Raw genomic sequence first — 20,629 nt, 5'->3', positions numbered from 1 at the left:
TCAGCAAATGTAGCATCACTGGGAAACCTGCTAGAGACGTGCCCCCCGGGCCCCACCTGCTGCACCTGAACCCAGGTGTGCGGCCGTCTGTGCTCCCCTGAGCCCTTGCATTCAGGGCGCACCCAGTCTGGGAACCACTGTGACGGGTAGGAGCATGGACCCTGGTGGCTCGCCAGCAGCCTGGGTTGGACCCCAGCCTGCTGCCCCGGCTATGAGGGCAAGGACCTCTCCGTGCCTCAGTTTCCCCACCCACAGAACGGGGACCACGATCACGCTTCTCTCATCGGGTCGTGGTGAGAGTTACAGGAGTTAAAGCTGAGGAAACATTCTGCTCAGTTTTTAAGTTGTATTTGTTGGATAAAATAAACGGAAGTCAAAGCAACGGTGCTGGAGAGCTGGCCGGCGCAGGAAGCCCGGATTGAGGCCCAGGGTGCTGGGTGACGAGGCGGGAGCGGGAGCGGGAGCGGGTGCGGGGGCAGCACGTCCAGCCTCTCCCACGCGGCTCTGCAGATGCCTGTGGGGAGAGCAGTTTAACCCCATCTTTGTAAAATACACACGATGCCGTGCGCAGCCCTCTGCCTCCGGAGCGGACCTGGGCCAGTGGCTGTGGAGGCTCGGGGAGGCCTCGTGGGTGCGGGGAAGAGAGGCCGGCGGCTTCCGTGGTCGCGGCAGGGTGGGGTGGGGCGGGCAGAGGCTGCTGGGCCTCTGTTGTCAGCTGCTTGCGTTTTATTTCACGTGGACTCTGCGTGTGGGTTCCAGGTGGGCCGAGGCAGCAGCCGCTCACGAGGCGGGGGGCCAGAGGGTGAGCGGGAACAGGTGCGCACGCAGGGGCCTGTGGCTCTCACACCTGGACTCTCACCCTCCCTCACCGGGGGCAGGTACTTTAAGTCAGGAATATTCTGGAAACCTGATCTGTGGCCACTGCTGTGGCCGCTGGGGGTTAGTGATCGAGCTCCTGCGCCCGTTGTTGGAATGTGTGCCCAGGGTCGGGACTCTGGTCAGTTCGGTGGCCTCTGCCTGCCCTTGGGGTGCAGTGGGTGTTGCCTTACGACCCTCCCTCCGCCCGCAGTCCCGCCAGGCTTAGCAGCTCCGAGGTGGGAACCAGAAACCCACACCTTCTGGGGGCTTCGGCCCCTTCTCTGACTCGCTTTGGGCTGCTACGGGGGGACCCTCATCTTTTTGTTTTTAATGTTTTTATTGATTTCAGAGAGGAAGGGGGAGGGAGAGAGAGAGAGAGAAACATCCATGATGAGAATCATGGATCGGCTGCCTCCTGCACACTCCACACTGGGGATCGAGCCCGAAACCCGGGCCTGTGCCCTGACTGGGAATCGAACCGTGACCTGGTTCATAGGTTGATGCTCAGCCCCTGAGCCGCTGGGCTGGGCGGGACCCTCACCTTCAGGAGTCTGACCTTCATGAGGTGGCTCAGGCGGGTCCTGAGGCCGGGCCGGCGGCAGCGCCCGGCTGGATGGGGCAGTCAGGGCCCGCAGTGCCCTACGCTCCTGCGGGGAGGCTGTCTCCTGGGAGGGACGCCGAGATGGGCACGTGGGGCAGAGCGTACCCAGGACGGCGGAGGGCAGAGTGCGGGAAAGGCCCTCGGGTCTTAAGCCCCATCCAAGTGAAGAGCACCCGCCGGCGCCCGGGGACCGGGCTGTGCGCTGGATTCCAGCCCCGCTGTACCCCTCTCTGGGCCTCAGTTTCCCATCTGTGACGTAAGGACCAGGGCCCCCTGGGCCAGGGAGCTGGGCAGGCCCAGCGCGCAGGATGGGGTGGCAACGGTGGACGGGGGGGGGGCCCGTCCTGACCAGGCACCTGGGACCCCGGGGCTCTGAGGTCGCGGGGCTCAGGCTGAACCTGTTCTGGGCTCCTTGGGAACTTCACCAGGCAGAGAAGCAGGCTCGCACAAACAGCCTCGGCAGGTCTGCCAACTCCGGGCTGGGACGGAGGGAGGGGCGTTGGCCTCCCGGCCCTAACCACCAGGCCCTGCCCAGGGGCAACTTCTCCTGCCCAGGAAACACTTGGAGGGTCCAGGGAGCCAGTCCAGCTGGGCCTTTGCCAGCCAGGGAGGGGGAGTGAGCTCCCCGTCCTGGAGGCATGCAAGCGGGCAGGGTGGTGTTGGAGGGAGTCGGAGGGGGGAGGGGGAGAGGCCCTGCACAACAATAACCAGCGCCGAGTAAGGGAACAGGGAACACCGCGTTAGGATGCGTGGGTGCGGGTGCCAGGCGTTGCGTCCTCACCCCCTTCACCCAGGAGGAGGCTAGGTGCTTGGGAGAGGAGACCTGCCAGGTCCCAGGTGGACGGGCACTGCTGGCCCATGACCCTGGGTTGTCTGAGCCCTCGGCTCCCCCGGAGTCTGCGGGGGCCGGGCTGCTCACCCCAGTCCCTGGGCCGAGGGCACTGCCTGTTCTCTTCTCCCCTGACCCTCCCCCTGCCCAGCCTTCTCCTCCTCTTCCCTAAACGTCCTGTTCCTATCGATCCCCGGTAATTGGAGACGACGGGACTCGGGCCGGGAATAGGAACCGCAGGCGGGGAGACCTGGCTGGGGCCTGTGTGTGTGTGTGTGTGTGTGTGTACACGTGTGTGTGCGTGTGTGTGCGCGTGTGTGCGCCTGTGTGTGCGTGTGCGTGCGTGTGTGCCTGTGTGTGCGTGTGTGTACACGTGTGAGCACAGCCCCCGCCTCACCCGACATGTGAGCACAGACCCCACGCAGCTGCCCGAGTTAACATTGAGGTCAGAATCCCCGCTTCTCACACTCCTAGGGACCCCTCGCCAGTCCTGGCTCCGAGGCCTCTTGGTAACGCGTCGACAGCCCCAGGTGTTGGTGGCAAAGAGAAGCTGCGTTTGAATTCAGATTCTTTCATTTGCCAGTTTACGGCCCTGAGCAGGCCCGTCAGGGTCCCAGCCTCAGTCTCCCCACCTGCGAGTGGGCCAACCGCAGCGGGGCCTTGCAGGTGAGCTCAGGCCCGGCACTCAGGCCTGGGGGCTCCTGTGATCGTGAGAAGTCAGTCCCGAGTCCCTGGAACACAACCCCATTCCCGGTGCCTCACCCTCAGGGGCCAATCGAATCCCTGCTCTCCACCCTGCCGCCCCTCCGTCAGCCAGCGGGTGAGCAGGAGAGAGAAGCTCACTTGAATGTTAGATGGAGCCAGCACGGCTTCGGGAGCGGGTCACTGCGCACGCAGACCAGCCCAGCGCTCCCGGGTGAGTAGGAGGATCCGGGCCCGGCCTCTGGCTGCTGGGCCTCTGGCTGCTGGGCCTGGGACAGGCTCCGGGCCCTGCCTCCAGCTCGGGGACCTGCAGGACCTCATTCGCTATAATCGGGGCAGGACGGACAGGGCAGGAGGCAGGCCCAACCCAGACGACCCCTCAGGCCTGGCTCTCGTCCGACCCTTTCTCCCCTCCACAGAGGGAGCCCGTTTTAGACCCACAGATGTGCCTCATATGCGCCCCCTGCAGGCCACACAGTGCCCGCCCCATGCACCACGTCACACACCAGGCCACGCTGCACCCACAGGTGAGCTGAGCCTCCGCAGGAGCCCAGGCCAGCTTCTCCCCGTTGGAGCTGCCCGTTCAGGGCCTGGGGCCCCAAGACCCGCGGGGAAACACCCGCCTCTGGCTCCTTCTGTCCCTCTCACCCATCTCTCAGCCGAGCAGGTTCTAACACGGACCCCGTCACCACCCACCCCGCTGCGGAGAGGCGCACGGGCACCAGGAGTTTGCTGGGGACACGGCCAGTCTCCCACCCCCTGTCTTGCTCCTTCCATGCGGAGCACTTTTCTCCCAACACAAACCCAGTCATGTCACTTTACCGCACGGGCCTTCAGCGGCTTCCCATGAACTCAGAATCAAGGCTACGCCGGCCGCCCCCACCTCCGAGGCCCCTCGGACCAGCCCCCTCGTGTTGGGTCCCAGGGACCCGCCTCTGGGCTGTGCCTCTGCCAGGAGCCCAGCCCTCCCACCTGGCAAACTCCTCATCCCCCAAGGCTTGGCCCAGACAGCAGCTCCCTGCGCTCCCGGGGCTGCAGGCCCTGGGACCATCCCTCCCTCCCTTCTCGGGCCTTCAAGGAGAACAGCGCTGTCCCAGCTACACAGACACACACTCACACGTTCACACACATACACACACACACACTCACACACACTCACACTCACACACACGGCCCCTCCCCGGCTCTGAGCCCTGAGAGCACTGGCCTGCCTCGGGCTCTCGCACCTGCCAGGCCACGCCCAGAACCTGGGCAGGCGGTGCCCCTGCTGACTCTCACTCGCTCATTCACGAACAAATGAACTTACACACGTGAACAAAGGAGCCTCACTCACCGCCAGTGACGCTTCCAGAGAAGAAAGGGACCGGGACACAGGCAGGCGCTGCGCGGGGGGAAGCCGGCGGGCTCGCTAGCACCACGCCCAGAGCTGCCCCAGCATGCCCAGCGGCCACTCACGCTTCCCGGGCCAGCACCTGGGCCAGCCCCTGGGCCAGCACCCGGGCCTGGCCTTTCCCTGGGGGGGGGGGGGGGGGGGGGGAGGTTGGGGGGGAACTTCCACAGGGGAGAAGTGGTTTTGCTTCAGTCAACCTGGTCGCACCCACCATGTCACCCCCAGGCCATGCCCCGGGAGGACCAGCCCCCTCCATCAGCCCTTCCCTGCTCCCTGGGAAGCCTCGGGCTGTGCAGTGGGTAATGGGATTAGGAACAGACCAGAGGGGTGATGTATGTTAAAGCACTTAATAGAAAAGGACTTCGCACAGCCGCCCGAATTTGATTTGGCCAATGAACTCAATTGCCGGCCTAATTGCATTCCCGGAGGAGCGCCCGCCGCATTTATCCACATTACCGGGGAAGCTGGCCGGCCAGGTGCCCGCGGCCCCCAGGCCCACGCCCCACACCTGCGCTCAGCGCCCCCCCTTCCGCGTCGGGGGTCTCAGGCCTGGAGGGTTCAAGTTCTCCATCACCCCTGTGCCTCTTCCCCCAACCCCGCAGCCCCACCTCTGCTCCAGAGGAGCTGGGAGTCACTGGGCAGAGCTGAGCGATGACCACGAGCCCCCGAGTCCGGGGTGCTCCCTGCGCCCACAGGTGCGCCCCATGACCGAGGCTCCCTGTCAATGCCCTGAAATCGTGGTGGGGTGGCCTTCTGAGGGGTGTCGGCCCTGGCCCCCTCTCCCTGCCCGGCTCTGGCACCATCTCCCGCTCCCCCAAACTCCCGCTTCCTTGGTTCCCGAGGAGGCGATGACATCATCTCTCCAGGCCCAGGCTGACCTACATCCCTCCCCCTCCGCTCCGGGCGGCTCTCCAAACGCCCGCCCCTCACCGCGAGGAGGGAGGGCCCGGCTCACGATTCTCACGGAGCAGTGGTGCCAGGCCCGTGTCCAGATGGCACTCCTGCCGGCAGCTCCCGGGCACCGCCTGCCCCTCCCCGCAGGCCTGGCACACACCCGCCTGGCACCTGCCGGTGCCCCCGCCATCCTGACGACCACCCACTGGCCTCAAACGGACAGGATGGGTGGGGGTCTCATGCCAGTTGCCCCCAGGCAGAGGCAGAGCGAGTTTCCGTGAACTTGGGGCGTCTGGGACTGCCTTCCCCCAGGGACGAGCCTGGCGCTGCCTCCAAACTGTGGTCTCTTGGGGCTCGTTAGGGGCTCATCGGTTCCAGGGAAAGGAACTGCTTACCGGGCCTGTGGCTGTGGCCATCTGTCTGGTGGGTGGGCAGCAGGGCCAGCTTCCTGTGGGAGTGGGTGCTCCCCATGCCAGGCGAGAGAGGTCAGGGGTCGGGCCTGCGGCCATTACTCAGCCAGTGGGCTGCCAGGTAACATGCAGGATGCACGTGATGTTGTATTTTATTTATTTATTTATTTATTTATTATTGATTTTTTACAGAGAGAAAGGAAGAGGGATAGAGAGTGAGAAACATTGATCAGCTGCCTCCTGCACACTCCCCGCTGGGGATGTGCCCGCAACCAAGGTACATGCCCTTGACCGGAATCGAACCTGGGACCCTTGAGTCCACAGGCTGACGCTCAATCCACTGAGCCAAACCAGTTAGGGCTGATGTTGTATTTGAGATAAAGAACTAATTTTTTAGTATAAGTGTGTCTCATGGGATGTACTTACACTAAAAACCTTATCGGTTGCTTGCCTGGAATTCACATTTAGCCAGGCATTCTATATCTTTATTTCTTATTGAAAGAGAGAGAAGGAAAAGAAAGAGAGAGAGAGACATCAACTTGTTGTTCCACGTATGTAGGCATTCCTTGGCTGATTCTTGTACGTGCCCTGACGGGGGATTGACCCCTAGCCTTGGTGTATCCGGACAATGCTCTAACCCACTGAGCTCCCTGGCCAGGGCCCTGTATTCTCATTCGCTGAATCTGGCAACTATGGTGACAGGAGAAGTGGCCCTAAGCGGGGCCATGTAGACACCGAGAGCCCGCAGTGCGCCAGGCAGCGTGCTGGGCGCGTACCAACAAGCAAGTGGCCGGGGTGAAGGTCTGAGGCCCGGGGAAGGGACTTGCTCAAGGTCACCCAGCACGTCTGCCGCGGGGCCTGGCCTGGCTGCTGGCTCAGCATCCACCTCTCCCCCCGCCCCCCCGACGGTTACCATCTTGAGCGAAAGGCATGGGATTCTGAGACGGGTGTGGGGGTGGAGGGGGTGGGGCCAGCAGGTCCCTGGGCTGGCCGGCCTCGCACGCCCCTCTGCTCGTGGTCAAAGGTGCTCCTGATGGATGAGCCCGAAGTGCTGAGTCGCGGGGTCCGGGCTCCGGTGCCGGTTTCTGGTGAGACTGACGGCTCTCGGGGGTCAGGTTCAGGAAGCAGTTCCTGGGGAAACGGATCGCATGGATGCAGGGATGTGGGGAAGGTCTGGGCTGGAGGTGCAGCCGGGAGTCAGACCACCCCCCAGGCCGGGACGGGGCGGAGCTGGGGCTGTGAGGTCCTAGGCTGAGGCCGGCCGCTGGATCGGGGAGCAGGCCCGTGGGCGGCAGGCCTGGGAGGGTCTGCCTCAGCGCCCATCCCCCAGGCTTCATCGCCCAGGTGGAACCCACGTAAGGCACCGTTGGGGGTAGGGGTGGGAGTGGGGCAGCTGGACTCCCTCTGGGAGAGAGGCCGGGGGAGGGGCTGGCCAGCAGGGGGGGCACCTGGGTCTGGGTCAGGAGTGACCAACCCCGTGACCTTGGGCGGCCTCCCCTGCACTCGCTCTCGTGCCGCAGGGCCCGTGGGCCCAACACCCTGGGACTCCCGCCACCGCCACCGTCCTCACAATATGCTTCTCAGGTTCCGCGGCCCTTCTGCGCATTTTAACCAGCCAAGGTCACCGGCACCACCAACGTGGAGATGGCAATCTCTCTGTATGTCGCTGGCATCTAAAAATACCTCGTCCTCGGGCCAGAGGCGCGGGACATTCCTGGCTCCGCACAGCTGGTGCCGCTCCAGCCGGCTCAGTGGGATATTAAACAGGAACTGAGAGAAAAAACACACACCTGAAACCTTCCGAGGTCAGATACATTTTGTAAAGTAACTTCGTTAGACAGTCAGGCAGGCTTCGTTCCGCAGGCCTTGCCAGAGCCTTTCATCCGCCCGTGCACCCTGTCGGTGGCTGCGGGGCAGGTGGGGGGGCCTCAGGAGAGCATCCAATATGTCGGCCTGCAGGCTTGAGCGCTGGGTCCCCAGCAGGAAGGGGCCCCCCGCCAACAGGTGCCGGCCCACCCCCTGCATGAGGCCCACAGAATGCAGTGCGGGCAAAAGTAGGGTTACAGTTGTTGGTATGGAAAATAATGCAATAATTAATAATAAAACAAGAATAAACTCTCTGAACCTCCTTTGGCCCCGCCCTGTGCATGTGGTCGTGGATTGGAACTCGGGGAACCGGCCCCGGCTTTTCCGCGGGCGTCTTATTCCCGCCGTGTTGGAGTAGAGCCGCGACGGCCAGTGTCCGGGCTGGGGGAGCCGGGTCCGGCCGTGGGCCTGGGCCCGAGAGTCACGAGCAGTGGATGGTGTGGGTCATGGTTCCCAGGGAGCCCTCCCCGGGCCTGAGGGCCCCTCTTCTGCGAGGGAAGGTGAACATGAGCTCAGGGCTGCGTCTCGCTACCTGGCGACCTCCCTAGTCTAGAGCCAGGGGGTCAGAAGCTGGGCTGCTGGAAACGCAGCCTCTGGGACAGGGCACTGTCACCCCGCCCCTGACTGAGGCGTAGGAAGCCCTGAAGCCAAGACCAGAGGTAGACCCACAGCCTGAGTCCCCTCAACGGGAGGGGGAGCCGGGAGCGACTGCCCTGAGGGAGAATCCTGGCGGGTGGGCCTGGCGGCCTCTCGGGTCCCTTGCAGCCCCGACACTCCCCAGGCCCGGCCCCTCGGGAGCTCACTGACTCTGTCCTGTGTCCCTGCAGGTGCAAGTGTAACCTGCACGCCAACCTGTGCTCCGTGCGCGAGGGCAGCCTGCAGTGCGAGTGCGAGCACAACACCACGGGCCCCGACTGCGGCAAGTGCCGCAAGAACTTCCGCACGCGGTCCTGGCGGGCCGGCTCCTACCTGCCGCTGCCCCACGGCTCTCCCAACGCGTGTACGTACGGCAGGGCCGCCGCGCCCTGGCCACTGTGCCCCCCACTCCGGCCGCCAGCCAGCCCGGCCCGGGTCTCCCCGCCCTTCAACCCCAGGAGTTCTACATTACGCATGCACACACACATGCACACGCATGCACACACACATGCACACGCACGCACACGCATGCACACACGCGCACACACACCTTTGAAGGCTGACTTACGGCGCAGCGGCCTTCAGAGGTGCCGGCCGGCCCCTCCCGCTCCTCCTCCCAGGAGCCCAGCCCACTTCCTTGCTGCCAGGACCTTCTCTAGTCCCTGCTACTTCCTCTGACTGGCAACCTCACTGGCATCGCCTGCCCTGGCGGCGTCCACTTCCCCTCTCGTGCCCATTCTCTGTCCACAAGAACCCCCAGGGCCCCGGCCCCGCAGGCTGAGGCGCTGCCCAGCCATGGCCGCAGGCTGAGACCCTTCTCTCCACAGGTGCCGCTGTGGGCTCCGCTGTTGGCAGTGAGTACACACCGGGGTCCCCCCGGGGCCAGACGGGCCTGCGCCTGCCGCTTGCATGTGCTGGGAAGAGCAGGAGAGGAAAGCGGGTCTCCTGCCCCCCTGGGCCCCGGGGCGCCCCCCCAACTGTGCATCGCCATCACCTCTCCCCGCTCCCTCCGCCCCTTCGCTGGGGCTGCAGCCCCCACCGCTCCTCCCACCAGCTTCTCCTAGTGCTGCTTTGGAAGCGCCCCATGGCCCTCCCTCTGGGACCAGACAAAAGCGGGCTCACCTTCCCCACCACCAGCAGAACCCCCAGCCTGACCGTGGGCCGGCCTCCCTCTGGGCATCTGCAGCTATCGCTCTGGAGAGGCTGGGGGCAGGGGTTGGGGATTGGGGGGGGAGGCCGGGTCCTAAGGCGGTCAGCTCAGCTCAGGCCCCAGAGTAGTCAGCCCTGGGGCGGCCTTGCCCCTGGCGGGTGTGCCGGCTGCTCAGAGCCAGCGGTGGGAGATCCCAAACCTCAGAAGTGCTTCTGGAGGCGCTGCCTCCCTCCACCTCTCTGGACCCCAGGGGCCGAGAGAGCACCAGAGGAGGCTGGGCCTGGGGGGGCCCAGGTCCACTCATGGGGTCCCATGTTGCTTCTCTGCGTTGCCCCCACCCGCCAGCTCCCACCCTCGCTCGCTTCTTTCTCTCAGCCGCATCGACAGGTCCCAGGAAGACACTGGCCCCAAGCCCCTGAGGCCCCTGTGGCCATCAGGGCGTCCCGATCACTCCTACCCCCCCATCCACTGGGCACACAAACCGCCGAGGTGGTGCCGTGTCTGCCTGTACGCGGTGGTCTGTGTGGGTGGGAGGCGGTCGCGTGCACCCCCACACACGTGCACCCACACGCACGAGGAACCTTGACTTCGCTGGCTGAGCTGCTGCTGACTGGGTGTAAGGGGCGCAGGGCACAGTGCAAAGCTGGGAATTAGGAGAGGGTCCGAGGCCTGGCAGCGAGCGAGTCAGGTCAGGCTTGAGCCCCAAGAAGGAGCCCACCCCCCTGCCAACTGTCCAGGGAGGCCCCTCCCCCCCCGCCCCCTGACTGTCCAGGGAGGAGTGGCAGCTTTGCGTCCTGAGCCCAGTGCCCGGCAGGAGGGCGTTAGGGGAGGAGGCTGCTCCAGGGTGACAGCCAGTGACCTGAGGTGCCCACGTTTTGGGGTCTTCACGCCTCTTTAGCAACGGAAGCCCCTGCCTGGACCCCCCCACCCGTGCCTGGAGCCCCACTAAGATTGACAGCCGCGGCAGTGGGTGGAGCCTGGGTCCTGGCCCACAGCTCTGAACAGGCCGCTGTCTCCCATATCCCACTGGCGGGGGTCATGGCTCAGGAAGAGGCAACTGGGGTTGTGGTCCCTGCACCTCAGGAAAGTGGTTTGGAAAGAAACCGGGGAAATGAAGGAGCAGCTGCTCACGGATGGCCAGGCACTGGGCAGGACTCGCACTCGGGGCTCACTGACGGGCGCTCCCTGCCCACTGAGCCGCCCAGCCATGGCCCTGCGGCCTGGGGCTGAGGTAGTGCGTCCTAGGCCCTGGCTTGCACAGCTCCCCGATTCCACAGGAACAGACGGGCCTCCATCTGCTCTTGGCACCGGACACAGGCCCCTGCTAGGCCGTTCCTCGCACACCCGAGCCTGTCCCCTGAGAGCCCAGCGGGGCCTCTCCCGTCCCAGACCCCGTCCCAGAAAGGTCCCGAGTCTCCGGTGCCTCCCCACAGCGCTCGGGCTCTTTGTCCAGAGTCCAGCTGGGCCGTGACCGCTGGCCCAGAGGCTTCTCCCTCCTCCAGGCAAGCTGTCCCCAGGCTAGGGCTCCTGGCAGACAAGACCGCTCCCACCGCAGTCCTCGACCAGGAGGGTGTGGGAAGAGCCTGGAGCCTCGGGCAGGCGCTAGCGAGGCTCTAATTAAGCCTGGCCGGTGGGCCCGGCCCCCCCTCACTGAGCGCCTAGTGATGTCAATTTGACATCTGAAGGCTCCGGGCGGGAAAGGCTCCTCACTTCTTAGCCGCTAGATTTTCTTTCTCTCCCCACCGACCAGCATCCGAGAAATCCCTTTAGAAGCAGAAAGAATCCGATTTCTCCCGGTCCCTCGGGGCCTGTCCTGAGAGACTCAGCACAGGGCGATGCCCGACTCCGCCCGTCCTGCTTCCCCGGCTGCGGCCCGATGGTCTTGGAGGCAGTGCTGTGGCATTTGGGGGTTACTGACATCGGGGTCCCTGGTGGACATGGGCCCGGACCAGGGGGTGGAGGGAGAGGTGGTGGCCGGGAGGCAGGCCCCACACGGGAGGACGCGTCCCTGCCTGGGGTCGGACCTGCTGGGCACGGCTGATGCCGCCCCGTACAGTCATTAGCCCGAGACTCGGCACAGAGAGCTCTGCGCTCAGATACGGACTCCATCCGACTGCCCGTCAGTGGGAACGGGACCACACAGGGAGGGTAGAGGAGTCCCCAAACCAGGGGGCCCGCTGAGAAAGGACTCCCCAGAGCATGCAGACTCGGGCAGGAGGCCCTCCCACGCGGCCCGCTGAGCTGCTGTACCGTAGACGCTGCCTCTCCCGTAGATGTGGGCCCAGCTCTCTGTGGCCCGTGTAGGCAGAGCCGCTTATAGTGCTGCTTCTGACCAGGGTCTGTGGAGTGCGACGCCTCAGCGTGTCCCCAGGACACCCCAGCCCCAGCCCCTGCATGACTTCCTCTCTCCTCTCCTTTTCCCCAAGAGTGGAAAAGGCCACCGACAGCAGCCCCCCCAGGGGCGAGCCCCCCCTGGCCCCAGGTGCCCTCCCGTGCAGAAGGTATGGGGGGATCTTCCTCTTATGCCCATAGGCCCCTCCCCCTTAGTGGGACCTGGGTGGGAGGGGCCCCAGGGAGCTGAGGTGAAGGGCCTTGGAGTTCTACTCGTCCCACACCTCACCTACCAACCCACCCCCTTTAATCCCCCCCAGGGCTTCTGAGCTGAGTGGAGAACCCTCTCGGGCAGTGATGGAGCTCAGGCCCAGAGGGGTGGGGCGGGTGACTGGGAATATATAACAGAAGGAAGCATAGTCCAGGCGGCAGGACCAGCAGGCAAAGGCTTGGCAGTGGGAGGCAGTGAGTGGCCCACCTCACCAAGGGGCAGAGTGTTGGTTAAGGGAGGGCTGGGGTGGAGCGGGGAGGGGAGGCCCTGATACCAGGCCGAGAGCCTCATTGTCTAACTACAGGGGCAGGAGACACGCATGGGCTTGTGGCCATAGAGTGACACGCACAGGAGCCATGCCCATCCCAGCTCACCTGTCCCCTCCACATCAGGCAGCAACCCTGCAGGTGGGCAGTAAGCAGGGGCTTTGCGCGCCCTCTGCTGGCAGGGCCTGGAACCACAACCAGCGAGGGCAGGTCTTCAGTTAGTTCCCAGCAACCTGGAGGCCCTGAGCCTGGTATCCTCCCAGGTGATGGAGGCAGTTAGAGCCAGCTGGGCTGGGCTGGGCTGGCTGGGCTGGCTGGGCGCCAAGGACCCTCAGGGGGAAGCCGAGGGGCGATGCTCCCCGTAGGGGGGGTGGGTCTGGACAGTCCGGGTCCCGGGAATCGTGGGGGACGGCGGGTGGTGAAGGACCCGCTGGGTGGAGCAGGGAGGCTGCTTCAGGAAGGAGGGAGGTGCCAAGGGCCGAATGCCAGGCTGACTGGACGTGATGCCCACGGGAGTGGGAGGGCTGGGCGGCAGGAGGGATGTTTCAGCCTGTCCCCTGGTCCAGCTCAGCTGGGGCCGCGCTGTGGGTGGCAGGAGGAGAGAAGTGACGGAGGGTGAGTCCGGCTGGGTGGCAGCTGGTCTCGGAGGGGGCCCGAGGCAGGCTGGCTCCGTGTGCCCCCTGTGGGCCCGGTCACCTCATGTCTGAGCAGGTGCCGGGGCTGCCCAGAGCTGGCAGGGCTCCTGGGAGCCTTTGCTGGGCCCCGACAGCCCGCCGGGCAGGGGGGACCGGGCTGATGGAAGAGCTTGTTTCTCATCTCTCCAAGCTGCGGGCACCTTCACCGCTGCCCCCGCCCCTGCCAAGGCCTCCAAGCCTTCCCAGCTCAGGCCCAAATCTCCTCAGGTGGTGCCTATGGGAGAATTCCAAGGTAAGGGGGAGGCCCAGGGCTGGGTCAGCCCTCCTCACACCTTACCCGCCCCCTCCACTGGGAACCACGGCCCGCCCCAGGCTCAGAGCCCCGCCCAGAGCAGCTGGGCCAAGGTGACCTGAGCGCTCTTCCCTCCAGCCCTCCCCCAGGGGAGCTGGAGCAGCATGAGTCAGAGGCTCAGTGGGCAGCTCGGCAGGCAGAGCAGCCGCCAGAAATAGCCGGTCCAGCTCTCCTGGGAGGTGGCCCAGGGGCCGTCTTGGTTGAAGCAAGATCTGGGACAGGGAGGTCACTGATGCCGCCCCTCTGACCTCTGCTGCTCCTCGGGACGCTGGGAGGGTGCCTTGCCTTCTGGTCCCCGGAGAAACAGTGTGAAGGGGGCAGGTCCTGGGCACGTCTCAGGGGCCCATTTCTCCAAGGTCTCCCATGCCCTTGACCCCTGACCCCTGGTCAGCCTCCCTCTCCCAGCTCAGCGGTGGCCACGCTGGCTTTCTTATTCATAGGGGTGCGAGTCCCTTAGGAGGGTCACCAAGAAATGACCCCCCTTCTTGAGTCGGGGAAGGTGGCCCCTGCATGAGGTCGTGGAATCCGCCTGCAATGCCTGGGGCCTGGCCCCGGGCGGCCACAGGGCTCGCTCAGTCCCTGGAGCAGGTGCAGGGATGGAGGACACAGCGGGTGGCGTGCAGATGGCTGTCCCGCAGTCAGAGTCGGAGGCTGGGCCGAGTCTAGAGGCAGGCAAAGGGAGCAGGCCCTCTGTGCCAATCAGGTCTGCAGAGCAGCCCAGGTAACAGGAAGGGCCCTGCAGGTGGTGGTCAGCCGTCCATCTTCCAAAGCAGCACGGGAGGAAGCTCCGGCCGCTCCAGCCGCCCAGCGTCCCTGCGGGCACCTAGGCCTCCTGAGTCGCTGGGGACACGGCGGGGACACCGTGGGCCCAGCACTGCCCTCCCTGAGCTCACACTGGCATGACCACCCTCCCTGCATGAAGCATTGCTAACCACCCTGGCATCTCCTGGGCATCCCCACGAAGAGCACCTCGCCGAGCACCCAGCAGGTGCTGCCCACCGGCCCTCCCTGGGTCCCGGCCACACGACCAGGTGGCAGTTTGTGGCTAAGCCCAGCCTGGCTCTCTTCTGAGCTCAAATCTGGCCGGCCCATCTCTCCCCGAATGGTCAGAGGTGCTGAGGCCCAGGTCCTGTGCCCGGTCTGACCCCTGCGTGTCCGGGGGCAGGTCCCCTCTCCCTGGGCCCCAGTTCCCCTGAAGGCACGGGTCAGGGGGCAGCCGGCAGGCCCGGTCTCCTTCCCTCACTGACCCTGCTGTTCCTCCCACTCGGCCGGCCCAGACTGCGAGTGCTACGGCCACTCCAACCGCTGCAGCTACATCGACTTCCTCAACGTGGTCACCTGTGTCAGCTGCAAACACAACACGCGGGGCCAGCACTGCCAGCACTGCCGCCTGGGCTTCTACCGAAACGGCTCCGCCGAGCTGGACGACGAGAATGTGTGCATCGGTGAGTGGGGTGGGGGTCGGGGGGCTATTCATAACACTAACCCTGACACTAACCCCATCCCTAACCCTAACCCTATCCCTATCCCTAACCCTAACCCTATCCCTATCCCTAACCCTATCCCTATCCCTAACCCTAACCCTATGCCTAACACTAACCCTAACCCTAACACTAACAACCCTAACCCCAACCCTAACCCTAACCCTATCCCTATCCCTAACACTAATCTAACCCTATCCCTAACCCTATCCCTAACACTAACCCTAACCCTAACACTAACACTAACAACCCTAACCTCATCCCTAACCCTAACCCTATCCCTATCCCTAACACTAACCTAACCCTATCCCTAACCCTATCCCTAACACTAACCCTAACCCTAACACTAACACTAACAACCCTAACCCCATCCCTAACCCTAACCCTATTCCTAACACTAACCTAACCCTATCCCTAAACCTAACCCTACCCCTAACCCTAACCCTATCCCTAACACTAAACCTAACCCTAACAACACTAAAACTAACCCTAATCCCATCCCCATCCCTAACAACCCTAACACTATCCCTATCCCTAACCCTAACATTAACAACCCTATCCCTAATACTAACCCTAAGCCTAACTCCATCCCTAACCCTCACACTAACCCTATCCCTAACACTAACCCTAACCCTGTCCCTAACCCTAAACCTGTCCCTAACCCTAACAACCCTAACCCCATCCCTAACCCTAACACTAACCCTAAACCTGTCCCTAACCCTAACAACCCTAACCCCATCCCTAACCCTAACACTAACCCTAAACCTGTCCCTAACCCTAACAACCCTAACCCCATCCCTAACCCTAACACTAACCCTAAACCTGTCCCTAACCCTAACAACCCTAACCCCATCCCTAACACTAACACTAACCCTAACCCTGTCCCTAACCCTAACAACCCTAACCCCATCCCTAACCCTAACAACCCCAACCCTAACCTGGGAGGGCCCAGCACAGGATGTGCTGGACCATGTGCCTTGTCCCGGTGCTGGGCCAGGTGCAGGGCGCATGGAAGGCCCCGCAGTGCGTGGAGCCCCCGGGGGCTGTGGAAACTCCCGCTCCAGCTGCCTCTTTAAAGACCGAGTCCCGAGGAGGGGCGCCAAGAAATGGCCCCACACCTTCCCAGCTCAGGCCTAACCCTCCGCAGGTGGTGCCTAGTGATGGTTCCAGAGTCCGCTGTTAATCACCTCCACTGGGTTCTCCCGGGCACTGGGGTCTCGGAGCCCATAGCTGGGGCTGTAAACTGGTTCTAGCGCTTGCCTTGCTGTGTGCATTTGGGCAATTCCCTTCCCCCCTCTGGGCCTCAGTCTCTGTGTTTGTAAAGTCAGGACGTGGATAAGATCAAAGGTTTCAACCCTTTTTCTGTGGCTGAAGCCACAAAATTATCCAATGAAATTCTTCAAAAGCTTTACAGACAGAGCCCAGCTTCGGGCCCCGAGCTTTGTTCAAACTCCACTCCAGCACTGGTTTTGGGGACCCTGAGCCTGGGCAGGGACAAAAAGCCAAAGCCATGGCTCCCAACCAACACCCCCACCAGCACGGCTCACAGGGAAGGCCAGGTCTCAGCCCCACTGCCCATCCCCCAGACCAGCGTGGCTGGGAGCAGGGGGGCTGCCCAGAGCTGGAGTCAGGCTGAGTTACAGCCCAGGCTTCAGCTAATTCCATCAGCTCTGAGGGACCCACAACTGAGCTGCTGATGTCACGCCAACCAGATGCAGGGCCAGGCCAGGCCTCTGGATCCGATTAGAGGGCCCTGCTCCCCCAGCACCCCTCCCCCAGCACCTGTCTGCCTGAACTCCTCCCCCAGCACCCTTCCCCCAGCACCTGTCTGCCTGAACCCCTCCCCCAGCACCTGTCTTCCTGAAACCCCTCCCCCAGCACCTGTCTGCCTGAACACCCTCCCCCAGCACCCCTCCCCCAGCACCTGTCTTCCTGAACACCCTCCCCCAGCACCTGTCTGCCTGAACACCCTCCCCCAGCACCCCTCCCCCAGCACCTGTCTTCCTGAACCCCCTCCCCCAGCACCTGTCTGCCTGAACCCCTCCCCCAGCACCCCTCCCCCAGCACCTGTCTTCCTGAACCCCTCCCCCAGCACCCCTCCCCCAGCACCTGTCTTCCTGAACCCCCTCCCCCAGCACCTGTCTGCCTGAACACCCCCCCAGCACCCCTCCCCCAGCACCTGTCTTCCTGAACCCCTCCCCCAGCACCCCTCCCCCAGCACCTGTCTGCCTGAACCCCCTCCCCCAGCACCCCTCCCCCAGCACCTGTCTGCCTGAACCCCCTGGCCCAGCCCCGGGCTTCAGGGAGTCCCAGAGTGGGGCCACGCGCCCCTCCCACGGAGCAGAGGCCCCAGGAAACCAGCTGGGAAGAGCAGGGGGAGGCGGGAGGGCTCGGGGGCTGCTCCTCCACCGCCGGAAAGGGGCTATAGGTGAGGGCTGCACCCCCCTCCCACACACACGCGTACGACAGCCCCCAGGGACGGAGCCCACGGCCACTGAGGAGGCTCCTCCGGCCTCAGAGTCACAGCTCTTCGGAGCCAGGAGGGACCGGCTCCCGCTCCAGTCCCAGGTGCGGAGACTGAGGCCCAGGCGGGGAAGCGTCTGTCCCAGGCCCCACAGCGCCAGGGCCGGGGAGGGGGGAGGGGGGACGGGTGCCCGGGAGCGAGGTCGGTCTCGGGATGTGGACACCCGTCAGCTCCCACCGCCGTCCAGCCGCGGGCTCACTGCGTGGGGAGCACCACCCGCAGGGGGAGCCCGTGGGAGGAATGAGGGGCCGGGCGGGGTGGGGTCGGTGCCCACGAGTCGCCCTGACCGCACGCGATGCACCTGTCCGTCCAGAGTGTAACTGCAACCAAATCGGCTCCGTGCACGACCGGTGCAACGAGACCGGCTTCTGCGAGTGTCGCGAGGGCGCGGCGGGGCCCAAGTGCGACGACTGCCTCCCCACGCACTACTGGCGCCAGGGCTGCTACCGTGAGTGCCGGGCCGGGGGCGGGGCAGCAGGCACGGGGCGGGGCCTGGAGTAGTGGGCGGGGCCGGGACCTGTCGGGGGCGGGGCCTGGCGGAGTGGGGCGGGGCCTGGGCCCTGGGGGGCGGGGTTGGCAGGGTTCCGGGCGGGTGGCCTGCTGTTGACAGGGGCGGGGCGGTGGGCGGGGCCAGGCGGGTGGGCCTTTTTGACGGGATGGGGTCGGTGTCCGGTGGGGATCGGAGCGGAGGTGGAGCTGGCTGCTTGGGAAGCGAGTTGAAGGCGAACGAGAGCTGGGGCGGGAGGATTGGCCGGAGGAGGGAGGGAGCGAGGCTGTCCCGAGAGCTGGCCTGGCGGAGACCCGCCGTTAGTCGAGGTAAGGGGCGAAAGGGCGGCGCCGGGGCCGGCGCCTGAAACAGCACCCAGGCCGGTGCCGGGAGCAGAAGAGCCAGGAGCAGAGGCGGGAGGGAGGGAGGCAGGGCCCCGGGCTCCCGGGCGTGGTTACCGTCCACGCGGGGACGTCTCGCACCCAGTGCGCCCTGAGCCTCCATCAGCCCCGGTTCAGGCCACGCCCCGGGGCTTGCACATCCCAGTGGCAGAAGCTCCCACGTGGGCGTGCTGGGCGGGGCGGGGGGAATGAGCCGCCGCCCGCGTTAACGGCCCCTCCGCCCCGCAGCCAACGTGTGCGACGACGACCAGCTGTTCTGCCAGAACGGCGGCACCTGCCTGCAGAACCAGCGCTGCGCCTGCCCGCGCGGCTACACCGGCCTCCGCTGCGAGCTGCCCCGCTGCGACCCCGCCGACGACGGCGGCCTGGACTGCGACCGCGCGCCCGGGGCCGCGCCGCGCCCCGCCACCCTGCTCGGCTGCCTGCTGCTGGGGCTGGCCGCCCACCTGGGCTGCTGAGCCCCGAGGACCGCGGCGGCGAGGGGGGCCGCCTGCCGTGCACCCTGCGCCCGGGGCCGGGCCGGGCGGCGAGAAGGGTGCGGCCCCAGCTGCTCCCAGGTGCTACTCAGCAGAGTCCTCCGCCACCTCCTGGCCGCCTCCGTGGCACCTGCCCCCGCCCCGGCGCTGCAGCCGGGAGCGCCGTGGGACACTGGCCCCAGTGGCCTCCGATTTTGGTCTTAGTTTTTCTATTTCCGGCCGCCCCTTTCCTTTTTTTTTTTTTTTTTGCTGGCGGTGAGACAGGGGGCGGGGAGAAGCGCTGCTCACCCAGCACCCCCAGGTAAACACACACACACACTCGACTGTTGCAAACACCCCTGCACCTGTCCCTGGCTGACCACCAGCCTCGGACCCTGAACTCCAGTTGCCTACAATTTCAGTCGCTGACTTGATTCTCTTTTATATTCTTTCTTGGTTTTCCTTTGCAACCCCCAGACCCCAGGCTCGGGAGAGGCCTGGTGACGGAGGAACACACCATCTGGGGAGGGAGTTAGGAGGGTTGGGAGGGCCGGAAACTTTGTTTTGTAGAGAACTATTTTTGTTTGTAATAACCGTCCCCTATGAGAAGGGACAGGAGCGACGCTGGTCACCACGGGGTGGTCATCCTATATAATAAAAGCCTAATATGCTAAGTGTCTGACCCTTTGTTCGACCGGTTGCTATGACACACACTGACCACCAGGGGACAGATGCTCCAACTGGTAGGTTAGCTTGCTGCTGGGGTCTGGCTGAGTGGGACTGGGCGTGACAGACCAGACACACCCTGGAGCCCTCCCACAGTGCCTCCCCAGCCCCGATCATGTGCTAGTGGTGTCCCTTGGCCTGGCCTGCGCCCTCTCAGATTCCGGGACCCCTCAGGGGATGTTGGAGAGCTGGTTTCAGCCCGATCCCCACAGGCCAGTCCGAGGGACCCCACCAGTGCACGAATCCATGCATCGGGCCTCTAGTTGATGTACAATTAGACAGAATAAAGGATCTACTCACTGCTGCCTCCAGGACCCGTTTTTTTTTCTGTGTTCATCTGGGATTTAAAGGGGAGCTCACAAAATAGCCTCAAAGAAACTCCCCCACTTCCGGGGCACATCCCCCAGCACCTTCTGTGAAGGAGACTGGCAGCTGCCCTCCACGGGCGTGGCCAGCAGAGCTCTCACCGCTGGGCCAGGCCCGGCCCTGACTGTGACCCACATGTTCCCCCAACTTGGGAGGTTGCCATCCCCCTTCCACTAAAAGCACGACAAAACCAGCTTATTGCACTTTGCTCAGCTGCCCGCCAGCGTCCCCGCACATGCTGGTGGTGGTCTGCTGAGAAGTCCCAGGGAAGTGCCGGCCAGCGTCCTAACAGAGCGGGACTTCCAGGTTCCAGGTCAGGGTGGCCGTGCTCTCAGACCCGCCGGGCCCGAGCCTCAGGCCCCGTGTCTGCAGCTGCTGCCTCCTTCCAGAGCCCACTGTGGGCCAGAGTGTCCTGGGTGCACACAGAATCTCGGGTGGGCACAGGAGGGATGGTCAAGGGGACTGGGGGCAGTGCAGGGGGTGGGAGAGGAAGCTCACCCATCAGTGGAGGCCCTTGGCTAGGGAGGGCGCCCTGTGTGTTTCCAGTGCGTGGGGGCTGCACCCAGATTTCCCTCCCCACCTACTTACTCTCAGCCTGGGGTCCCCCAGGGCTGCCGATCTGGGCCAGGCTCCTCGGCGCTCCTACAGCCCCTGCCTCACCTGCTGGTGCCTGTAGCAGCTGGCAGGGCTCCTTCCTCAAGCCCCCAAGGCCACGTGAAGACCGAGTTTAACAAACCTGGCCTTGGGAGGGGCGAGCTTACAGCTCAGTGAAGGAGGAATGGCCAGCGCACCTCCAGGCCAAATGCCCTCCCCAACACCAGCTTGCAGGGGTCGGGCTCAGCCCTGAAAGGAAGTACCTCCTGTCAGGACCCTGTGGCTTCACCTCCTTCCTGTTGATTGAGCCCAGCAGCCCAGCTGAAATGAAACATGCCTGGGCTCCCTGTGCATAGCAGTGGCACGGGCCACAGTCCTGGCTTTCACATACGAAGGAAGGCCTG

The 20,629-nt window shown here is 64.5% G+C and overlaps 1 protein-coding gene across 5 annotated transcripts in view; it reads left to right on the top strand.

Annotated features, from left to right (window-relative positions):
- NTNG2 (netrin G2) overlaps positions 1-19,213 on the top strand; it is a 49,239-nt gene extending 30,026 nt beyond the window's left edge. For 4 of the 5 annotated variants that reach the window (XM_070430399.1, XM_070430398.1, XM_070430397.1 and 1 more), the window contains 5 exons: positions 8,378-8,550; positions 9,014-9,040; positions 14,469-14,636; positions 17,510-17,644; positions 18,313-19,213. In XM_070430399.1, coding sequence (XP_070286500.1) covers positions 8,378-8,550; positions 9,014-9,040; positions 14,469-14,636; positions 17,510-17,644; positions 18,313-18,542 — 733 coding nt within the window. In that variant the 3' untranslated portion in view covers positions 18,543-19,213. Of the gene's footprint in view, positions 1-8,377; positions 8,551-9,013; positions 9,041-11,762; positions 11,838-13,029; positions 13,132-14,468; positions 14,637-17,509; positions 17,645-18,312 lie in introns of all 5 variants that reach the window. The other variant, XM_070430401.1, reaches the window with a different exon arrangement.
- The last annotated feature ends 1,416 nt before the right edge of the window (positions 19,214-20,629 follow it).

Source organism: Myotis yumanensis, unplaced genomic scaffold, assembly GCF_028538775.1.
Source record: "Myotis yumanensis isolate MYYU_CA2020_CCGP unplaced genomic scaffold, mMyoYum1.0.hap1 SCAF_12, whole genome shotgun sequence".
Lineage (NCBI taxonomy): Eukaryota > Metazoa > Chordata > Mammalia > Chiroptera > Vespertilionidae > Myotis > Myotis yumanensis.
This window is presented reverse-complemented; position numbering and strand designations above follow the sequence as displayed.